Genomic DNA, 20,111 nt, shown 5'->3' with positions numbered 1-20,111 from the left:
CCAAGGTAGTATAAGCACCATGTTGTGGGTGAGGAAACAAACTCAGAGGTTTACTTGCAAAAGTCTGGGCAGCAGAATTCAAAACCCAGGCCTGCCTGGCTTCCACTCCCGATTGCCATTGGTCCCTTGACCTAAATACAACCCCCTTTCAAAGCAGCACATGGGCCTCCCTGTCTCTGGCTTGTTTTGCAAGGGGCCCTCAGGACTCCCCCACTGCCCACCTACCTCAGTTCCTTCTGGCCTCAGCTGCTCCCCTCGGGCCTTGTGGACACCACCCACCATACACATCTAACCTTCAGTGGCTCACCATTTCCTGCTGAAAATCCATAGTTTTTCCCACCCTCACAGCCCATCCACAGCCTTCCTGAGTGATTGCTATCCTGTCCCTCACCTCCCTCTTGCAGTTTTCATTTCCAGAGCTTTCCTATCCTGAATACCTGGGTTCACTTGTGGTCTGAGTTATGTGCCACGCCCTGTTTTAGGCTCTGATGACATTGCCCCAGTGGAACTTGCATTACCTCTAGTAGAGGAGACATTCCGAGGAAAGGTGGGCAAGCTAAGTGCTGTGAGTAGAGTTGAGTGGGCTGGGGAGGAAGAGGAGGTGTGACAGGTCAGAGCAGGTCTGACACTGGCTTCCTCCTGTGCGTTGTCACGTGCCATCCCCAACCCGTCTGCTCCCCGGCGCTGGCTGCTGCCCACCCTTCCCTTGCCCCTCACTCTCTCTGTCCCCCACTTCGCAGGAGCTGCTCCCTACCCCGCTAGATCCTTCTCTCCCCCAGGCTGCCTGCGGGCCGGGCTGAGGGTGCGTCCTGCTGTCGGCCCGCGCGAGGGCGCTGCGGGCCGGCCTGGAGGGCAGCGGCCTCGGGCGGGGAGGCCATGCACCATGCGCAAGCGAGCAGCGCGGGACCGCCCAAGAAGTCTTCTCTGTGCCCTTTCAGGTGACACTCCCGCAGCTAGCAGCGCTGGTCTCGTGCTGGGTACGCTCCAGGCGGCGGAGTGGGCTGGAAGCACAGGTCGCTCAAGGCCTAGAGGGACAGGGCAGGGGGCCAGATTGGAAAGGCCTGGAAAGTGGGCACTTGGTCTTCCTCGCTGGTGCAGCACAGTTGGATCGTCTGCTCACGGGGGCTCCAGGTAGGGGGGTTCCAGCCAGCAGGGGGCCGGCCACAGGAACACAGAAGGGTGTGTCTGTGATGCCCACGCAGGGGAGGGGACACATTCCTAAGGACCCCTTGAGCATGGCCTGGAGTTGGGAGGGAGCCCGGTGCACCCCTAGACCAGAAGGAGGTGCAGGTCCCTGCATTAGGGCCTGGAAAGAAGTAGGCACCTGGTGTGGGGGAGGGGAGCAGGAGGAGCAGGTCTGAGGCAGGAGGACGAGTGAGGACCCAGGTGGCCGGGGCAGGGGAGACTGAGGGCCTTCAGTGTGTCAGGTTGGATGGGAGGGGCGGGCGGGGGTCCTCTCTCACCCTCATACTACAGGCAGCCTGTGGGGTTCCCCCTCACCATCCTCTGCCTGATGAGTCCTGAGGCCCCTCCTTCCCTCCCAGGGGCCCCAGCCTCGCTCCAGCCCCCAGTGAGGCCTGTGCCCACCATCCACGGCCTGACTACACACTCCTATATTCTTGCCTTCCTTTTCCCTCTCTGTATTGCCTGGCAAAAACGCAATCTGGCCTCTGCCCTCATCCATCCTCCCATTCATTCATTCGTTCCACAGTGGACTGATTTTGCACCCCCTGGCCCTCTTGGAGCTAAAGTAAAATTGGGAGATAAGCAAAGAGTAAGCACTGTCACCATATTAAAGGGAGCTCACCATGTTCCCCTATGCCTGCTCCCTGGCCTGTGTCCCACTACAGAGAATGTCCCCCCTTCACCCATGGGGACATTCAAGCCAGAATTCCCAAATGTATCATTCACTCCAACTTCATGGAGCATTACAGCCTGCATGGTGTCATCTAGCCCGGCAGAGCATGGCTGGGGAGGGCTTGAGCGCAGCGCCGTTTCAGATGGGGAGCAGGGTGCCACCAGGTGGGCTTGGGGAGACTGGTGTTCCCCATGGGCTGGGAGAGGTCAAGCCAGAGGGAACCAGGCTGAGCAAGGGGGCCCCAAGGAGATAGGCCCAGCCCCCTGCAGCCGCTGCCCTATCTCTGGCCGTGAGGGACACTGGCCCCACCCCGCCATGCCCAGTCCCCTGGGAAGTGAGCTCTGGAGCCAGCTATGTGCATCTGCCGCTCGCTGGGCAGCTGGGTGCCATGCAGTCAGGAGTGAGCAGCAAGCAAGCAGCAAGGAAGCCGAGACCAAAGAGCACATCGTGGGGGGAGGGGGGGGAAATGGACATTTATTGAAACCTTAAAATCTGTACCCCCATGATATGCCGAAATAAAAAAAAAAAAACAAACAAAAAAAACCAAAGAGCACATCGTGGGTCCTGGCCCTGCCCCCTTTGACTCCCCCTCTGGTGCTTGAACTGTCACTCCAGGGGTGTCTCTCACTTCCAGCCACAGAGCTTGGCCCATTGGCCACCTGGAGTCTAGAGGGCTGGCCCAGGCTGCAGCCCCAGCACAAACTGACTGTGTGACCTTGGACAGGGCCCTCCCCCACTGGCATCCTGTGCCAGCACTGACCTTGTAGGGCTGGTGTGCAAAGGGCTGAGCCATTGTCCCTACAGTCACAAGAACCACGTAGGGAGGGCTGAGGTGGGACGAAGGGGACCTAGGTGCATTTTATTTTTTTAGAGATGGGGTCTCACTCTTGCTCAGGCTGGTCTCAAATTTCTGACCTCAAGGGATTCTCCCACCTTGGCCTCCCAGAGTGCTAGGAGTACAGACTTGAGCCACCATGGCTGCCCAGGTGCATTTTATTTTATGAGAAATGCCTCACTAAAGGCTCAGGCTGGTGGTGGGCGCAGCCCAGGGAGGCTCATGCTGCTTTCTTTCTGAGCACCTGAAGTCTAAAGGGACCAAAAGAAAAGGGGAGGGAAGCCAGTGTGTGAGACCCAGGGTGGGCCAGCCTTGGCACTGGAGAAAACGGCAAAAACAGTCTCTCAGGTTTAGACTCAAAGTGCCCCCAGACTGCATGGGAGGAGGGATGCTGCTTTGCTTGGACTCTGAACCAAGGCCTAGAGCTCCACTCAGCCCTCACCGGGGGTGTCGCCTGCTCCCTACCCCTCCAGGCTTTGAGCCCCCCATCCCCTCCCGGAGACAGCAGCCTCAGCAGTGCCCTTCCAAAGCCTTTCTAAGGAATCAAGGAAGGAGTCTCAAAGAAGGTTCCAGATCCCTGCCAAGTTCTCAGACTGGCTCCTGCCACATGGTTTTGCCTCCCTTGACTGCACCCCTGACACCTCCACGGCCTTTGTCTTCTTCTGCCCTTTATTCCCCAGAGTGACCTTGCCCGCATGCCACTGGGGCCCTCCATCCTTCACCTCGGATGCCCTTTGGCTCAGACACCCACAGGCAGCCCCTGGGGCCTTTGTCTCCCACCCCAGCCTGCCTCCTAACCTCCTGTGGGATCTTTAAAGCAGAGGTCAAACCCTGTCACTCCCCTGGGTAAAACCTGCCAATGGCCTCTGGACACAACAAAATACACTCCCAACTCTACATAGTGGCTTGTGGTGCATTTGGGTGCAAAGGAGAGGTGTCAGTGAGGTGGCTTAAGCCTGTGATCCTAGCACTCTGGGAGGCCACGGCAGGAGGATTGCTTGAGCTTGGGAGTTCGAGACGAGCCTGAGCAAGAGAAGACCTCCTATCTACCAAAAACACAAATATTAGCCAGGTGTGGTGGCACATGCTTGTAGTCAGTCCCAGCTACTCGGGAGGCTGAGGCTGGAGCATGGCTTGAGCCCAGGCCTTGGAGGTTGCAGTGAACTATCATGATGCCACCGCACTCTAGCCAGGCCGGCAGAACAAAACTCTGTCTCAAAAAAGAAAACAGAGAAAAATATCCCTGTTGTGGGTCAAATTTTGTTCCCCCAAAAGATATGTGGAAGTTCTAACCCCAGGTAACTGTGAATTTGATCTTATTTGAAAACTGCGTCTTTGTAGATGTTTTTTAGTGAAGATGAGGTCATACCGGGGTAGAGGCCCCTAACCCAATAGGACTGGTGTCCTCATAAAGAGAGGACATAGAGACAGACCTCAGGGAGAAGGTCGGGCAGAGACGGAGGCGGCGGCTGGAGTGATGTCACACACTAAGGCGGCTACCACCAGAAGCTTGGAAGATGCAAAGAGCGGTCTGTCCCTCTGAGCCCCCTAAAGGAAGCGCGCCGCCCGCGCCTGGATTTCGGTCCTCCAGCACTTCAAGAGAATAGAGCTGTCGTTTTAGCCACACCGTTTGTGACATTTTACGGCAGTCCTCGTGAACTATTAATAACAATACAACCTCCAAGATAACTGTCAAGTGAAGAAAGGCCACGCCTTGCGGGGTGTGGACGTCCCAGCGCTGGGGCCTGTCCTTGACTCCGGCGGGGAGTGGCCGGCTCCGGGGGCGGGTGGGGAGGTTTCCTCTTCACTGCACAGCCTGGGTTCTACTTGGGTTCTTATTTTTACCACTTTCATATATTAGTTATTACAAATAAAATTAATTCAAATTAGGGAGAAAATGAAATGCAAAATAAACTTGTTTAAAAACCCTCTGTTCCCTGCCTCCCAGATCTGTTGGGCACGTCTAGCGATCAGCTGTGAGGATCGGGGCGGGGGCCCCACTTTGTAGCATTTGCCAATTTCTCCAGGGTTTGCCCCACTGTGGCCAGTTCGGAGCCACCACTATGAAGCCACTGATTGGGGAAGCGGCAGGGAGCCAGCAGCGTCACTCCTCACTTCCGGAGGGTTTGTCTGTTTACCGTCCAGCCAGGACTGAGCCCCTGGGGGGCAGGCAGCAGCATGGGTCGGTGGCTGCTGCCTCCCTAGAACCCAAAACGGCCTTGAGGTGAACAAGTCCCAATAAATACTTTGCTTAAATCAGTTCCCAGGAAGGGTCACGTTGGGGCGTTTCCAGAGAGTGCAGGTGTGGGACAGATGGAGGGTGATGGGACGTTGAAGACGTCATGGCCATAAGCCCCGCCAGGCTGTCACTTAGAGATGCAGCCACCCAGGCTCAGAGAGGCAAGGGGTCTGGCCAAGGCCACTCAGCTAGGAGTAGAGGAGCAGGTTGAGGCCAGAGTGTGTCCCCCACCCTCAGAGTGTCCCCTGGTTTCTTTCTGAGGAGAGTGAGAGGCCAAGGGGACCCCAGCCAGCCTTCCTGGCCTTCTGCCCTGGAAACCGGAGGAGCTTGACATCAGTCTGGCACCAGTGACGAAACATGGTGCACTGGCCCAGGACTGCTGGGGCCCCTCCCTGGGCAGCGGGCAGAGCTTTTTGGCTCAGTAGTTGGGAAGGAAGGAGCCTCCCTGGCTGGTAGGTGCAGAGGTGCTGGGTGCCCAGGGCTGACTCCAGGAGGCAGAGCAACACTCGGTGGGGTGGGCAGTGAGGCCCCCCTGCTTTTGGCAAGCCTTCAGGAAGGCCTCTTCCAGGAAGCCCTCTTAGGCTGGGTTAGGTCCAGGCTGCGCAGGCTGGGACTGGCAGGAGGCTGCTTCAGGATCCTCCCAGTCCTGTCCCCCTCACCGCAGCCTCCCATTGCTGGGACAGGGCACTTGCTGGACGGCTGAGCATGTTTACAGGCTTGGAACACCCCCCCCCCCCCCGTGGCCTTCCTTAGCTCACCTTGCAGATGAGGACACTGAGGCACTCAGACGTAGCCGTAACCTGCCCCAGGTCGCATGGCTAAGCCGCAGGATCCGAGGGCACCCAGGCCACCGAGCGGGCCTCTGACTCCAGGGTGAGGGTGGGGAATGGAGCCCCTTTCTCCGCAACGCACAAAGGAAGCCTCACCACTTAAAAAAAACGAAGAATACTTTATTCCCTCAGAGTTTCTGTACAGTAACATCACACCACACAGAGCTGGAGCTCGTCCTCACGGAGCACGGCCTGCCTCCTGGGGGCCTCTCCCGCCCCGGCAGGCACGCCTGGCCATCCCTGTGCCCACTACCAGGCCCTCTGCTGAGGGGTGGACCAACTGACCTTTGGCTTCTTTGTGGCCTGAGCTGGGCGAGCCCGGGGCTGGGGGACCCTCTGCACGCCCTGGGGACTCCAGCTGGTGGTAGTGGGCCAGGGACCCAAGCATCCCCCAGCTGGCCCATGTCCCAGCCATTTTACAGGTGGCAGCCTGAGGCCAGAAGCTGAAAGGATGTCCCCTTGCCACAGCTGCATCGCACTTTAACTGCAGAGACCACGCCCCACTGGCCTGTGCACGCTGCCCTCCCAGCCCCGGCTGATGTGGAGCCTCCGGCAGACGGTGGCTTCCCGGTCTGGCCTCCAGTGGCAGGAGCAGCAGCTGGCCATGCCGTGTGGAGCGGTGCCATATGGAGACGCTGGGGTGCACTGGCAGAGCGTCCAGTCCCGTGACACCAGGAGGCACTCCTAGCTGCCCGCTGTCCCTAACAGACCAGGGAGGTGGCCAAGAAGTCTCCCTGGAGCTCAGCCAGGTGGAGGGTTTGGGGAGTTAGCAAGTCCCTGGGCAGCCACTGGGGGCTCATCAGAGACCCCTGGGAGCCAGCCTGCAGGACAGGAGCACAGGGGCGGTGGCCAGGATGCCAGGTGGGGCGGAGGTATCCCCAGTAACGTTTCCAGGTGCAGAGAGCCATGACTCAGCCAGGCCTGGGGATCGTCTCTGAGCTTCCTGACTACACAATGTGGGTATGAGGGTCCCCATTTCATAGGTGAGAACACTGAGGCCAGCAGAGTGAAGTTCGTTGCCAAGGTCACCCACCTGATGAGCGAAGTTCCACCCAGGTCTCACAGAACCCACAGCCCACAGCACCTGGGCCGGGCAGTCAGCTAGGGGGCCAATTCGCGCCATTGCGGGGTTTCTGAAGAGCGATGCCTGGGGAAGCAGGGCGGGGGACGACGGGCGTCACAGGCTGGAGGGCTGGGCCAGGGAGGGCCCCGCGGGCGCAGCGGGCACAGCCTCGCCCTCCGGCCGGGCCTCCTCGCCCCGCACATAGGTGAGCACCACGGTGACGGTGGCGAAGGTGGCGGCGTTGACCGGGAAGGCGCGCAGCAGCGTGGACGCCAGCCCCCGCGTGAAGACGCGCCAGCCCTCGGCCTGGTAGCTCTGGCGCACGCAGTCGAGGATGCCGCGGTAGCGCGGCGCGCCCCGCAGCCCGTCGGCCTGCAGCCGCGACTTGACCACGTCCACGGGGTAGGTGGAGAGCCAGGACGCGATGCCCGCCGTGCCGCCCGCCAGCAGCAGTTTGGGCACCAGCAGGCGGTCGCCCGGCTCGCAGCCCAGCGCGCGCGTCAGCACGTCGTAGGCCAGGAAGTAGACGCCGAAGCTGGGCGTCTCGCGCAGCAGCGTGGCCAGCATGCCGCGGTTGACGCCGCGCACGCCCTCGCGCCGGTAGGTCTGCGCCAGGCAGTCCAGGGAGCCCCGGTAGGCGCGCGCCGCGCCCGCGTCCTGCAGCTGCAGCCGCGTCTTGGCCAGCTCCATGGGGCAGCAGATGACGCACTGGATGGCGCCCGCCGCCGCGCCCGCCAGGAACTGGTTGAGCGGCGAGTCGCGGCCCAGCGCCCGCAGGGTGTTGCCCTGCACGCCGAACACCAGCGCGTTGATGAAGGTGAGCCCCATGAGGGGCGAGCCCAGGCCCTTGTACAGGCCCAGCACCTGCGGGGACAGAGGCGCGTCAGGGCCGCCAGGGCGCCCAGCCCACCTCCCCAGCCCTCTATGCAGCGGGGGCAGCCCCCGCCCACCCTAGATGCTCCTGAGGACCAAGCAGAATTTTATCAGAGCCCACGTCAAGGCCAGGGGCGGTGGCTCACACCTGTAATCCTGGCCCTCTGGGAGGCTGAGGTGGGCAGATTGCTCCAGGTCAGGAGTTCGAAACCAGCCTGAGCAAGAGCAAAACCCGTAGACGTAAATACTCGACTATAAATACAAAGAAATTAATTGGCCAACTAATATATATAGAAAAAATTAGCTGGGCATGGTGGCGCATGCCTGTAGTCCCAGCTACTCGGGAGGCTGAGGCAGGAGGATTGCCTGAGCCCAGGAGTTTGAGGTTGCTGTGAGCTAGGCTGACGCCGCGGCACTCACTCTAGCCTGGGCAACAGAGTGAGACTCTGTCTCAAAAATAAATAAATAAATAAAAGAACCCACGTCAAAATTCGCCTGGCCACCACCCCGATGCCTTCCTTTCCCGCTCTCTGGCCTGGAGCGTGGCAGCCTGGGCTGGCTCCCGCCCTCCACACCGACCGCCCAGGCCACTCACGCTCTCCTGCTTGACGATGGAGCGGAAGCAGTGCAGGGTGCCGCGGTACTGGGGCTTCTCCACGCTCTGGACCTGCAGCCGCACCTGCAAGGAGAGGGCCCGTGAGAGGCGGGCAGGCCAGAGCACCAGCACCCACGCCCGGCACTCGCCACTGCCCAGACGGGCTCTTGAGGAGGCCCACAGCAGGATGCACGAGGCAGGGACCCAAGGAGCTTTCCATGGCTTTTGGAATTCCAGGATGTGGCAGGGAGGGGTGTATGTGGGCAAACAGCTACAGGGACAGCCAGCTGGAGACAGGGCAGGGGGTCCCCAAGGGCTCAGACAAGTCAAGGTTAAGCCTCTTGTTTTCACTGTGGCTGCACCATGCACTCACAGTGCGGCATGAACTGCCTCCTGAGACCGACCCACCATCCAGGTGACACCTGTCCTCCTGCTGAGTGGCTAATGTCCCAAACCAGAGCTGATGCCAGAGGAGCTCCCAACCTAACGTCCACCACGTAGCTGTCAGGGGCTGGCATCGAGGCAACAGAACTCTCGCCTGTAGCCTTCTGGGAGAACCGTGGTCATGACTTAATAGAGTGGTGACAAGAGAAGAGCTGACAGCCTCCTTGGGGACAATGTCAGCAGCTCCGGGGCCTGGGACACTGGTCAGGCCCAGCCACCTCCAAGCCCTGTGGCCCAGAACCTCTTACATGTCAAAGGGCCCTTTGTTGCCTGAGAGCTTATCTTGGCTCTTGGCGGAGCAGGAGGGACACTTCCTGAACTCAGGAATCCATGTCACGGGGGTGGCAGTAAACTAGGTCATGTCACCATCTCAGGACCTGGCTCCCCAGATCTAACTCAGGGAAGATTCATGATCACAGCCAGGGCCACAGGCAAGCACCCTGTGCCTGGTAGCGGGGGGCGGGGGGTGGGGGGTAGAGGGGCTCCACCCTCACTATCTCAGGGCATCGGAATCACCTGCCGCGATGGGTGATGGGTACGTTGCCCCCATTTCCAAGAGGGGAAGACTGAGGCTCAGGAGTTTTGCAGCGCAGCCTCTCCAGGGACCTGAGCTGCTGTGTGGTGAGGGTGAGGGCGGGGTGGGGTTCTGGCAGGCGAGAGTCCTCGCAGGGGAACAGCCGGCTTCAGCCGGCTTCTGGAACCTTTTCCAGTTCTCTCCACCAGAATAGGTGGATCTTCGATCGGTGAATGCACTTACAACAAAACGTTTTGTTACCAAAAAAGAGTGCGATCTCTGCACCTGAGGACTGGGCGGCTGGCAGGCGCTGCTGTGAGGGGCAGCGGGCAGCCGGTGTACCCTGCAGCGACTGGCCCACAGAGCCCCTTGGCGGCAGCCCCGCCCTCTGACGGCACCTACAGGGCAGGGGGTGGCTTCTCAGAGAAGAAAAGCACAATCACTTGTTGAACTTTAACAACGCCTAACACCGTGAGCTCTGGCTCAGGAGCCGTTTTTGTGCTGTGAGGGTTTTTACTTTCCCTCCAATGTTCTGGGGTCTCTGGCGGGACACTTCTGTTCCTCCTGCAGCCCCGACACTGGCACTAAGAGGGCTTGGGTAGCAGAACAATGTGAGGTGGAGCTGTCCCTTCCTCGGTCAGGTTTTCGATGCCACCTGGGCAGTGTCTTTAAGTCTCTGCAGGTCGCAGACACTGCTGAATGCCCGGGTCCTGCCACCAAAGTGGCAGAGGCCTCTCTCCACTGTGTTTCTGACCCTGGGTCTGCGACAAGCCCTGGCTGTCCGGGACTCTGGGGTACCAAGTATGGGGGTGAACTGTGGCCCAATGGCCCAAGTTCTGTGGTATCTAGAGCTGAGGATCTTAATATTTTGGGGTGACAGGATCTCCTCTGAGGACTGATGGAAACGGACCCCCCCTGGGATAGTGGTCATTTGCTCGCAAGCCCAGGAGGCTTCCAGCTCCCCACGGGGCCGGAGACCCCCGGTCCAGAGCGGTCTGATTACTCTCAACTAGCCCCACCAAGCCCCCATCCCGGGACCTGTGCTGGGCCCACGCTGGCCTCACACCCTCCCTGTCCCCTGCGGGTCACAGAGGGAACACTGGGGGTTGGGGGCAGGGGTCTGGGTCAGCGAGGACGGACGGAGAAGAGGTTCACCTGGTCTGTACTTACTAGCGCTCTCCGGGGTGAGGCTTACGCTCATCTACAACAAAGTTACACTTTTGCTATGGATGGAGACAGCCCCTAGCTCAGAAAGTAAAGGCGGTTAAAGCAACACAAAATTTCAACATCACATCTAGGCGCGGAGCCCCCGAGGCCAGCCCCTCCCTCCCTGCCCCTCCCCTGCCCTGGGCTGGCCAGCCACGCTTCCAGGTCGGTCAAGAGGAAAGCTCGTCCTCCCAGATGAAAGCAACCTGTCCCTGACTGTAGAGCCCAGTGAAGCAGGACAGCACGGGCTGACACGGACTCGGGTGGCCCCCTGGTGTGTTCCAGGGTACAGCTCCCATTATATTAAGTTCAAGACAAGCAAAAGGAGCCCGTATTGTTAGAAGTCTGGACAGTGGAAGCCTTGGGAGGAGGAGAGGGAGGAGCTGCTAGGAGGGTGGGGGTCTCTAGGGGACCGGCCATGGGCTGCTTCTCCTGCGTGGCGGCTTATGGCCGATTTGCAGACTTTACACCTAGGATGTCTCTCTGTGCCTTGGTGCATGTGTTAAACGTCAATTAAAACCAAATAAAAAACGACTATAGCAGAACCAGGCATCGTGGCACATGCCTCTAGTCACTGAGAAGCTCAGGCAGGAGGATCGCTCGATCACCCCAGGGGTTGAACGTTTCAGTGAGCTGTGATGACTCCACGGCACTCCAGCCGGGGCGACAGAGTGAGACTCTGTCTCAAAACAAATAAACAACAACAAAAAGTAAATCAATCCCACGTTTGCCAACAGCGAACAATGTACGTGGGTGGTCTGTGCACACTTGTGTTTTGCAGCAGAGGTCATCTGCAAGGTGGGGGAGAGGATCTATGAAGAGCTGGCTTTTTTCTTTCTAGTTTATATACCTCTATTACGGTTAACAATTTTCTTACAACCTACACTTTTGTAATAGAGAGCCAACAAAAAATGTGCATCCACCTGATGATTAAAACATATTTTAAAAATATCACAAGGCAGGGCGGAGGGTGGATTCTGAGGGCAATGTGTAAAATGTAAACGCTGATTTGTGTGGGGGAGAGAAGAATTGGCTTTTCCCCCTACATTTCCCAATTGTCTTTTTTTTTTTTTTGAGACAGAGTCTTGCTTTGTTGCCCGGGCTAGAGTGAGTGCCGTGACGTCAGCCTAGCTCACAGCAACCTCAAACTCCTGGGCTCAAGCGATCCTCCTGCCTCAGCCTCCTGATTAGCTGGACTACATGCCCGGCTAATATTTCCTATGTATTTTTAGTTGACCAATTAATTTCTTTCTATGTTTAGTAGAGACGGGGTCTCGCTCTTGCTCAGGCTGGTTTCAAACTCCTGACCTTGAGTGATCCTCCTGCCTCAGCCTCCCAGAGAGCTAGAATTACAGGTGTGAGCCACCATGCCTGGCCCCCAATTGTCTTCTTTTTTTTTGAGACAGAGTCTCGCTTTGTTGCCCAGGCTAGAGTGAGTGCCGTGGCGTCCGCCTAGCTCACAGCAACCTCAAACTCCTGGGTGTAAGCAATCCTCCTGCCTCAGCCTCCCGAGTAGCTGGGACTACAGGCATGCGCCACTGTGCTGGGCTGATTTTTTCTATATATATTAGTTGGCCAATGAATTTCTTTCTATTTATAGTAGAGACGGGGTCTTGCTCTTGCTCAGGCTGGTTTCGAACTCCTGACCTTGAGCAATCCGCCCGCCTCGGCCTCCCAGAGTGCTAGGATTACAGGCGTGAGCCACCGCGCTGGCCGGCCCCCCAATTGTCTTTTAAAGAGAATGTGTAACCTGTGTAGCGGAAGACAGCGCGAGCGCTTAGCCCACGGGTGACAGCACTGCATCGCGCCAGGGGAAGGCACTCTTGAGGGCAGGGAGCCCTTGGGAGGGTGCGACTGTTGGGGCAAGGAGGTGCTAACCAGGGCAGGTTTTCTCCCCTTTTATAATAAAAAGCTCGGCTTTTTAAGGCGGGTTTGCCCAGATGTGATGCTGGTGGGCCACAATGGCAAAAAAAGAAAAAAAAAAAATGTCACAAAGTCACAAATGATCTTTTCAAAGACCACCCTGCAGGCGCCAGGGGAGTGGGGTCTGGGAGCTAGAAACCGGTGAGGTGGGGAGGGGTCCTGCACCCGGGCGTTCCCAAAGGTGCTGGCCACGCGCTGGCAGCTCAGATGGCCGCGCAGGCACCGGGAGGACAGCGCACAGGGCTCCCCGGAAGCCCGGCCTCCGAGCAGCCGGGCAGAGGAACGGCACCCGAGGCACTGCGTGGCTGGACACGGCTGTGAGAGGCGTTCCCAGCACGTGACCACGAGACACAAACACGGCGTGACGTGGAGACCGCCAGGCTGTCCCGGGCTGCTCCAGCCCCTGGGTAGGTGTCACTGGGGCCTGGCGAGGTGGCGTGGGGGCATGGCGGGCAGGCTGCACGCACGGGCTCTGCCAGGGCCTCCCTCTTGGCAAGCCCGTGGACGGACCTCAGGGGCCACTGTCTGCCAGGAAAGCCTGGCCCTCAGCCTCCTCCCCGGACCTGCCCGCTGGGCTAGCGTCTCGCCCACCGCGAACTGCACTGCCGCACACCCGGCACCAGGAGGGGGCTGGACAATCTCCCCAGCCCCTCATTTTGCACATGAGAACGCGTGAGCCCAGAGGTACAGTGACTGGCTCAAGGTCATGTGTCAAACCAGCTGGCAGAGGGGCTCTGCCAGCCCCCGAATAACAAGTTATTTTCTCTGCCAACAAACATCTGGGCTCCAAGAATGGAAAAACAAGCACCAGATATATTCTCCAGCAAACTGGTATTAACTGAGTAGCATCTAAGTGGACACACAGGTGCTACAGTAATAGGGTATTGGGGAGGTGGGAGGGGGGAGGGGGGCGGGTATATACATACATAATGAGTGAGATGTGCACCATCTGGGGGATGGTCATGATGGAGACTCAGACTTTTGGGGGGAGGGGGGGAAATGGGCATTTATTGAAACCTTAAAATCTGTACCCCCATAATATGCCAAAATAAAAAAAAATAAAAAAAAAAAACATCTGGGCTCACTGAAAAAAAGAGGAGACAGGAAGTCTATCTCAGACCCCGCTCGGGGTGACATGTCTTGCTTGTGGCTCTGCCCTCCCTCCACCGGGAGAAGGTGCCAAGTTCAGTGTTTGTAGCAAGTACGGGTCTGGCCTCTTGCCCGCTGCTTGCGGCTCGCCCTGGCTCCCAGGGAAACGGCCAGGAAGGGTCCTGGCGTGGCTAGTTTAAGAGCATAAAACCCCAACCGAACACTTATTCGGGAATTTCCAACTGGAGGACATGGAGTTCTTGGTTTCTGTTCTGGGGCCTCTGGGACTGGGACCTCCCCCTTACCATGGCGTGGGGCACATCCAGGCGGAACCGGCCGGCTGGGCACCTGCCCCAGGGCCTGAGGTCCCCAGCAGGGGCGACCCTCCGGGGCCCCGCCCTAGGTCTCTGGCCACGGACCCCTGGCAGGTGCATGTGGGCACTTGGGACGCAACTGCTCACTTTCTCCATAATGACAATACCGCTCTGTGAGGATCGCGTTAGTGGGCAGCACTGCCGAGCTTGGATTTCTCTGTTTCTGTATTTTCTCTCTGAACTCTCTTTCGAGAGGCCGTCAGGAAGTTCTGCATCAGAGCAGCGTGCGGTCCTCGCTCTGGGCGGGAGGCAACGTGCTCCTGGCACCCTGGGCTCAGCCGGCCAAGCCCGGGGATGGACCTGGCCGTGAACCCAACCTGGCTCGGCCAAAGACACAGGGCAAACCTGCAAGGAAGTGATGTTCAGCTTGGCCCCGTGGGAAAGCAGCTGCCACTCGGGCATCCTGGAGAGCTCTTACTCTACCTCTATTCTAAAACCCAAGCGAAGACCTTGACCGTCGTCCTGAGGTTGTACCTGGAAAGGGGCCTCCAGGCACCCCTAACCCTGCCGGTCCCTCCCAAGGCCTGAGAAGAAAATGGTGACGACAGACTCACCTTGACAGTGTCAAACGGGTGTCCCACAAGCACACCTGCCACACCTGGAGGAGGAAAAGGGAACGTGTGAGCCAAATGCCTCAGAAACGTGCAGCGCAGGGCGCCGGGGCACGGCGGGGTTCTGGCAAGGAGGACCGGGCAGGGCTGTGGGAGGGAAGGGACACTGGCCAAGCACCTGCTGGGCACCGGGCACATCCCCCGAGCTCCCGTAATCCTCACGTCCAGTGGGGGTGGAGGGGCGTGTGAGAGAGAGAAAGGCATCCCAAGGTCAAGCCTCGACTGCTGCCAGCCGCAGGGGACTGGTCTGGGTGGCTGGCCACAAACGTTGTCCCCTGAGAGGTTGCACACACTATTTCTGGGATGTCCCATTGCTCTATACACCTTCTAGTATGAGCAGGAGGCTTGGGGGATGTTGCACTTTGGGGTCAGACGCTCACCCAGGCTCGAATGTCCCCTCTGCCACTGATCAGCCAGGCAAGCCCCCAACCACTCCCTCCTGAGCCTCACTCTGGTCACCTGCCACGGGTTGTCTTCCCTCCCCCAGGGCAGCCTGGAGATTAAACGGGGAAACGGCCCCCCTGGGAAACGGCGACCCCAGGTCCCGATGCGTTAGCCGACACCTCTGCTCCACTCCACTCCCCTCACGGAAGCCACCTCAAGCCTAGGGAGACGTCGCGTGACTTTGCAGTCATGCTTGGTTAGTGTTCAGTGCAGACCGCCCTACAGAAAGCCAGCCCCCATCAAAGGACAAAGGTTACCCCTCCGAAACGGCGCACAAACACCGCTCAGAGTCCTGCGTGCCGAGCAGGCTGTGAACATGTCTGTGGACTTCGCCAGCACCACTGTGAGTAAGGCAGCCTCGTTACCTGTGTCACGGAAGGAGAAACTGAGGCTCAGTGAGCCTCAGTCAGATAACTGACACTGACTCCCACACGCCCCACCCACCCAGAGTTTTACCGGTGTGTCTATTAAAGTTCTCCTTTTGTTGCTAACACCATTTCTATATAATTAAGATAGCCCACATTTGCTGAATAACAAATAACAATATTACAACCTGCTGGTTACTGTTCTTAGCTTTGCATACTTACTAACTCTTCCACTTATCTACCTAGTAAAGGACTATTAACCCATTTTACAGATGAACAAAGCAAGGCACGGAGAAGTAATGTATTCAACGTCACACAGCTAGCAAGTAGCTGGAGCAGGGATTCAAACCCAGAGCTTCTGGCCCTGGCGCCCTCCTCATCAACTACTCACCTCTCCCCTTCCCTGCTAGACTCCGGTGTCACAGGAGTGCATGCCCCAAGGTTCGTGGAGTTAGTATGCATCTTCTTCCCAAATTATCCTTCTAATCTTTATTTTTCATTTTATTTTACTTTTTATTTTTGAGACAGTCTCGCTTTGTTACCCAGGCTAGAGTGAGTGCCGTAGTGTCAGCCTAGCTCACAGCAACCTCAAACTCCTGGGCTCAAGCAATCCTGCTGCCTCAGCCTCCCAAGTAGCTGGGACTACAGGCATGCGCCACCATGCCTGGCTAATTTTTTCCATATATATATATATATGTTAGCTGGCCAATGAATTTCTTTCTATTTATAGTAGAGACAGGGTCTTGCTCTTGCTCAGGCTGGTTTCGAACTCCTGACCTGGAGCAATCCGCCCGCCTCGGCCTCCCAGAGTGCTGGGATGACAGGTGTGAGCCACCGCGCCCGGCCAATCCTTCTAATCTTTATATAATATCCTCTTCATGTTGTTAAATGCTTTGGACCTTACAGTCCACTTTGAATTAACTTTGCCAATCCCTGCTTTCTTTCAAGTTACAGGTGGCTGGTACAGTTTTACCCAACTCTTCTTTTGTTTTTTAATTTTTCACAGACACTTCTAATACCATACAGTTTTGTCCAGCTCTTAATTTTGAACCTTTTCTTCCTATTTTGTTTTAGATGTTTCTTGCAAACAACTATAGCTGGATTTTGTTTTCTAACCCAGTCTGAGATTTCGCTGAAATAACGGAGGGATCTGGCATTATGCCACCGTACTTTACGCGAATGATTCGTGTCACTACTTTTCCTTTCCACATTTTTGATGGTTTGGGCAAATTACTGTTTATCCCCCTTCTGATTATTAATCTGTAAGTTTGGCAAAGGCTTACTTCTTATTTCTAACACTCACTACACAGAGACAGAGTAAGCGCCTGTCACCCCACCCCCCAGGACTCTCCACCCCTTTCTGCCCCAAGCCACCCCCAAAAGCTCCCACTCCTGCCACCAAACTCTGAGACTCAGAGTTCACAGCTATTCTCTCTCCTCCCATTTGGGGTCTCTACTCTGATCAACCGCCATTTACCTGGCACTTTCCTGATTGTTTCCCTCAGGCGCAACACATGGGGGAATATCTTCTGAATTCTTGCTCATCTGCAAAATACATTTCTTAGTACTGTAAGGCAACAATATTAATGCTCTGGTAGGATTCCTGGGCCAGGCCAGCAAAGGTCTGCAGTCTCCAGTCTTCTGGCTTCCAGGGCTGCAGGTGAGAAATCTGCTGCCAGTGTGTTTTTCTCCCTTGTCAGTAATTTAGGTATTCTGTCAGGAAGCCTCTGAGATTTTATCTGTGGATTTCAGGAACGTCACACCAGGAGATGCCAAGGGTGTGTCTTTTCCTTAAAGCAACCCTGCCCGGAACTCTACCAGCCCTTTCACCCTGCAGACTCCTGTCCTGTCTGATCAGGGAAAATTTCCACGACCTATTATTCATCATCTCCAGACCTGCTCCCTCTTCTCCTTCTGGAACCCCTAAGGTCCACAGGTGGATGAGAAGACGTCCTCCAAGCCTCTCTTTTCCTTTGTGACTTCCATCTGTGCTTCTGGTCTTCTGGGACACACTCTGTTTCTTCCCTTTGAGAGCCATCATGTCTTAAATTTTCTCAATTCCTAGTTCTAGAATGCTTTTTCTTTTCTTTTTCTTTTTGCTTTTTACATTTTTATTGAGGTGCATTTTTTTTTATTTCGGCATATTATGGGGGTACAGATTTTAAGGTTTCAACCTAGAACGCTTTTTCTTAGACAGTATCTGGATTTTCTTGGGTTTTGGAAACCTAGCATCTGCCAGGGTGTGCCACTTGACCTCCTCTCTCCCTCCAGCTGGGGGCCCCTTTTGGCCCTCCATGCCCCCCTGCAGCCAGGCCCAGCTGGGGCCTCCTTCCTGTGGGTCATGCCTCAGGCCCAGACCTGCCCAGGTGCCAGCAGCAGCTCTCAGCAGCCTCTGATGGGAGGGGGAGAGGAGAAAGCCCCTTGTCCCACCAGCTCTGTTGGGAGGCCAGCAGGGAAGCCTTACTGGAGGGCTCCGAGGGCAGGCACTCACACTCCCCCTGTCTCCCAACTTGTTTCAGTGCTCCCTCGAGGGGCTTGGTCCCCCTCACCCAGAACGCACCCATCCACGGGTAGAGGAGGCTGCAGAGGTGCCCCCACGGGGCCTCCCCAGAGAAGGTTAAACACTTGAACCACATTAGGCCAAACTGGGGGATGGACCATCCCCTCCCAGGAATCTGAATCAAGAGCTACCTAGCAATGCCATCAGCCCCGCCCTAAGCCCTTGGGCTGGGAGGGGCCCAAACCAGAAGGAACCAGCAGGATCCTGTGGGGGCCAGGTAGGGGGAGGGTAGTAGACCAGACCCCGGCCAGGGCTCTGCAGCCTCCGACGCAGTAAGATCACAGTCCTAAGGGTGGGACCCCAGCACCCTGGAGCCTGGGGCAGGAGGAAGAGGAGGCAGTCCCCAACCTGCTGGAACTGGGGAACATGCAGTTCCTCTTCCTCTCTGGGTCTAGGTTTCTCCTCAGTCACATGAGACCAGGAGTGGGTCCCCAGGTGACTTCTATACTCACTCCGAGCGGCTCAGGCCTACCCTTACAGAGCAGTGCGGTAGGCGGGCACCAAGTGTCAGGGCTTGCAGGAGGACCAGGGCCTGGGGTGTGGCCCATGCCTAAGCCTGCACACTGGACAGCTCCGCAGGGTGCTGGTCCCAGACCTGGGGCAGGGGGCATGGACATGACTTCTCCCAGGTGGGCCTGTGAGGATGGGCAGAAGGGCCTTTCAGGCAGGGGTGCCTAGGTGAGCTGGGGTTCAGAGCAGAGACTGCCCACGTGTCTGGGGACGGGGCGGGGTCTCCAAGCAGGCCTGCCCTTAGCAGTATTCCTCCTCAAACCCCGCGGTTCCCAGGACAGGTACCCACGGACTGCGGTGCAATTAGAGGAACCCCGCCCCTCTGGGGAAAGAATCCACACTCCCCTAGAGATTGGACGGGGCCCGGCCCGCGGACAGCCCCCGACGCGCTGGAGCTGGAAAGAAACCCGCTGATCTGATGGGCAGCAAACTCTGGGCTTCTCCTCCCGCAGCTCCAGAGATCTGATTGGGCGACAGGCTGGGCCGTTCTTAAATCACATCACTTCCCTGGACACACTCCCTCCTCGACCAGTCAGGAGGAAGCAAGCTCCACAGGCTTCCACGCTCAGCGGGCCAGCCTCTCCTCCCTCCAGGGCTCCCACCGCGGCGGTGGCTGAGGCTCTTTCGCAGCCGAACCGGAGCAGAGAACACGGGCAGGTGCCCAGGAGAGAAGCCGCGCCGTCAGGGCGGGGCGGGCGACCCGGGCTAACCAGCCTGCCCTCGCCCCCAAGCCTGACTGACGGCCGCCCCGGCCCCGATGAATACCTGTTGAATAAATTAACCCTCACGGCCAAAGCAGAGAAAGGAAAGGCCGAACAGGGAAGCGCCGGCCAGCGCCCTCGACCGGGCCACCGGCACGGCCTGGACCGCACCCCCGGGCCTCGGGGGCACCCAGCGCCCAGCGCCCAGCGCAGAGGCTCGGCCTCGGTGAAGGTGGCCGTACTGGCCGGCCCGGCGCGTCAGGCCCACCCAGCGCCCGGGGGATGGCCGCCCCCAGCCGCTCACTGACCCGTAGGGGGGGGCCGCGAAGTCAAAGCGCGACTCGGCCGGGGTCTGGCCAAAGCGGTTCAGTGCCCACCAAGGCCAGCTCGCTAGGGGGTCGCCCGATGGCCCCGCCCAGACGGCTGCAGGGGACGGGGTGGAGTCAGCCCCAAATTCAAGGCCGGGGGAGGGGACCCTGCTCCCTTTGGGCTCCGGATGGAGATGGGGGAGGGGAGGGGATGCGCCCAGGATCCCGGCGTCCGCTGGTCTAGGGTGCGGAGACGCAGGAACAGCGGGGCATCCTCCGGGCAGCCCCTGCCGCCGCCAAGCCCCCGTGCTGCCCCCAGGGCTCCAGACCTCCTCCCAGCGCGTGTCCGAACGGATAAGGAAACACCTGCCCCCGCGCACGGGGCGATAGGCTCCCGGGGCTGTAAGTCGATTTACGCCCACGAGAGCCGCAGGCGACAGAGCTTTGTTACCCCCATTTCACAGACCTCAGCCCGAGGGCGAGCCGAGCTGGCTCCCACCCCAGGGGAGATCGGGCGCAGGGGCAGACCCGCCGGCCTCCTTACCCCCAGCGCATCCAGCCAGGAAGTCGAGCGCCATTGCCGGGCCCCCGGCGAGGCGGCCCTCCCTGCTCGTCCTTCTCTCCGGCCCCTCGCCCGCTGGGCGCCGTCGGGGACCCCCAGCCGGCCGGCTGTGCTGCGCTCGGCCTGGCCGATGCCGCCTGGCGCGGAGCCGCGGGCGCGCGAGGTCGGGGACGGTGGCTCCGAGCGCGACTCCTGGCCGGCGCTCGT

At 58.4% G+C, this 20,111-nt stretch overlaps 1 protein-coding gene across 3 annotated transcripts; it reads right to left on the bottom strand.

Moving 5' to 3' along the window:
• Nucleotides 1-5,861: 5,861 nt before the first annotated feature.
• On the bottom strand, nucleotides 5,862-20,111 carry SLC25A29 (solute carrier family 25 member 29). Of its 3 annotated transcripts, XM_012747107.3 has the most exons (4): nucleotides 19,887-20,111; nucleotides 14,398-14,441; nucleotides 8,294-8,377; nucleotides 5,862-7,689 (listed from the first exon to the last, which is right to left on the bottom strand). In XM_012747107.3, the coding sequence occupies exons 1-4, from the start codon at nucleotides 19,918-19,920 to the stop codon at nucleotides 6,940-6,942; spliced, it is 912 nt and encodes a 303-aa protein (XP_012602561.1). In that variant the 5' UTR covers nucleotides 19,921-20,111; the 3' UTR covers nucleotides 5,862-6,939. The 3 variants fall into 3 exon arrangements, with proteins under 3 accessions (XP_012602561.1, XP_075859835.1, XP_012602562.1); XM_076003720.1 differs by lacking the exon at nucleotides 8,294-8,377; XM_012747108.3 differs by lacking the exons at nucleotides 14,398-14,441; nucleotides 19,887-20,111 and adding an exon at nucleotides 9,254-10,568.

This window comes from Microcebus murinus, chromosome 6 (assembly GCF_040939455.1).
Source record: "Microcebus murinus isolate Inina chromosome 6, M.murinus_Inina_mat1.0, whole genome shotgun sequence".
Taxonomy (NCBI): domain Eukaryota; kingdom Metazoa; phylum Chordata; class Mammalia; order Primates; family Cheirogaleidae; genus Microcebus; species Microcebus murinus.
The sequence above is the reverse complement of the archived record's forward strand: the minus strand, read 5'-3'. Positions and strand labels throughout refer to the sequence as shown.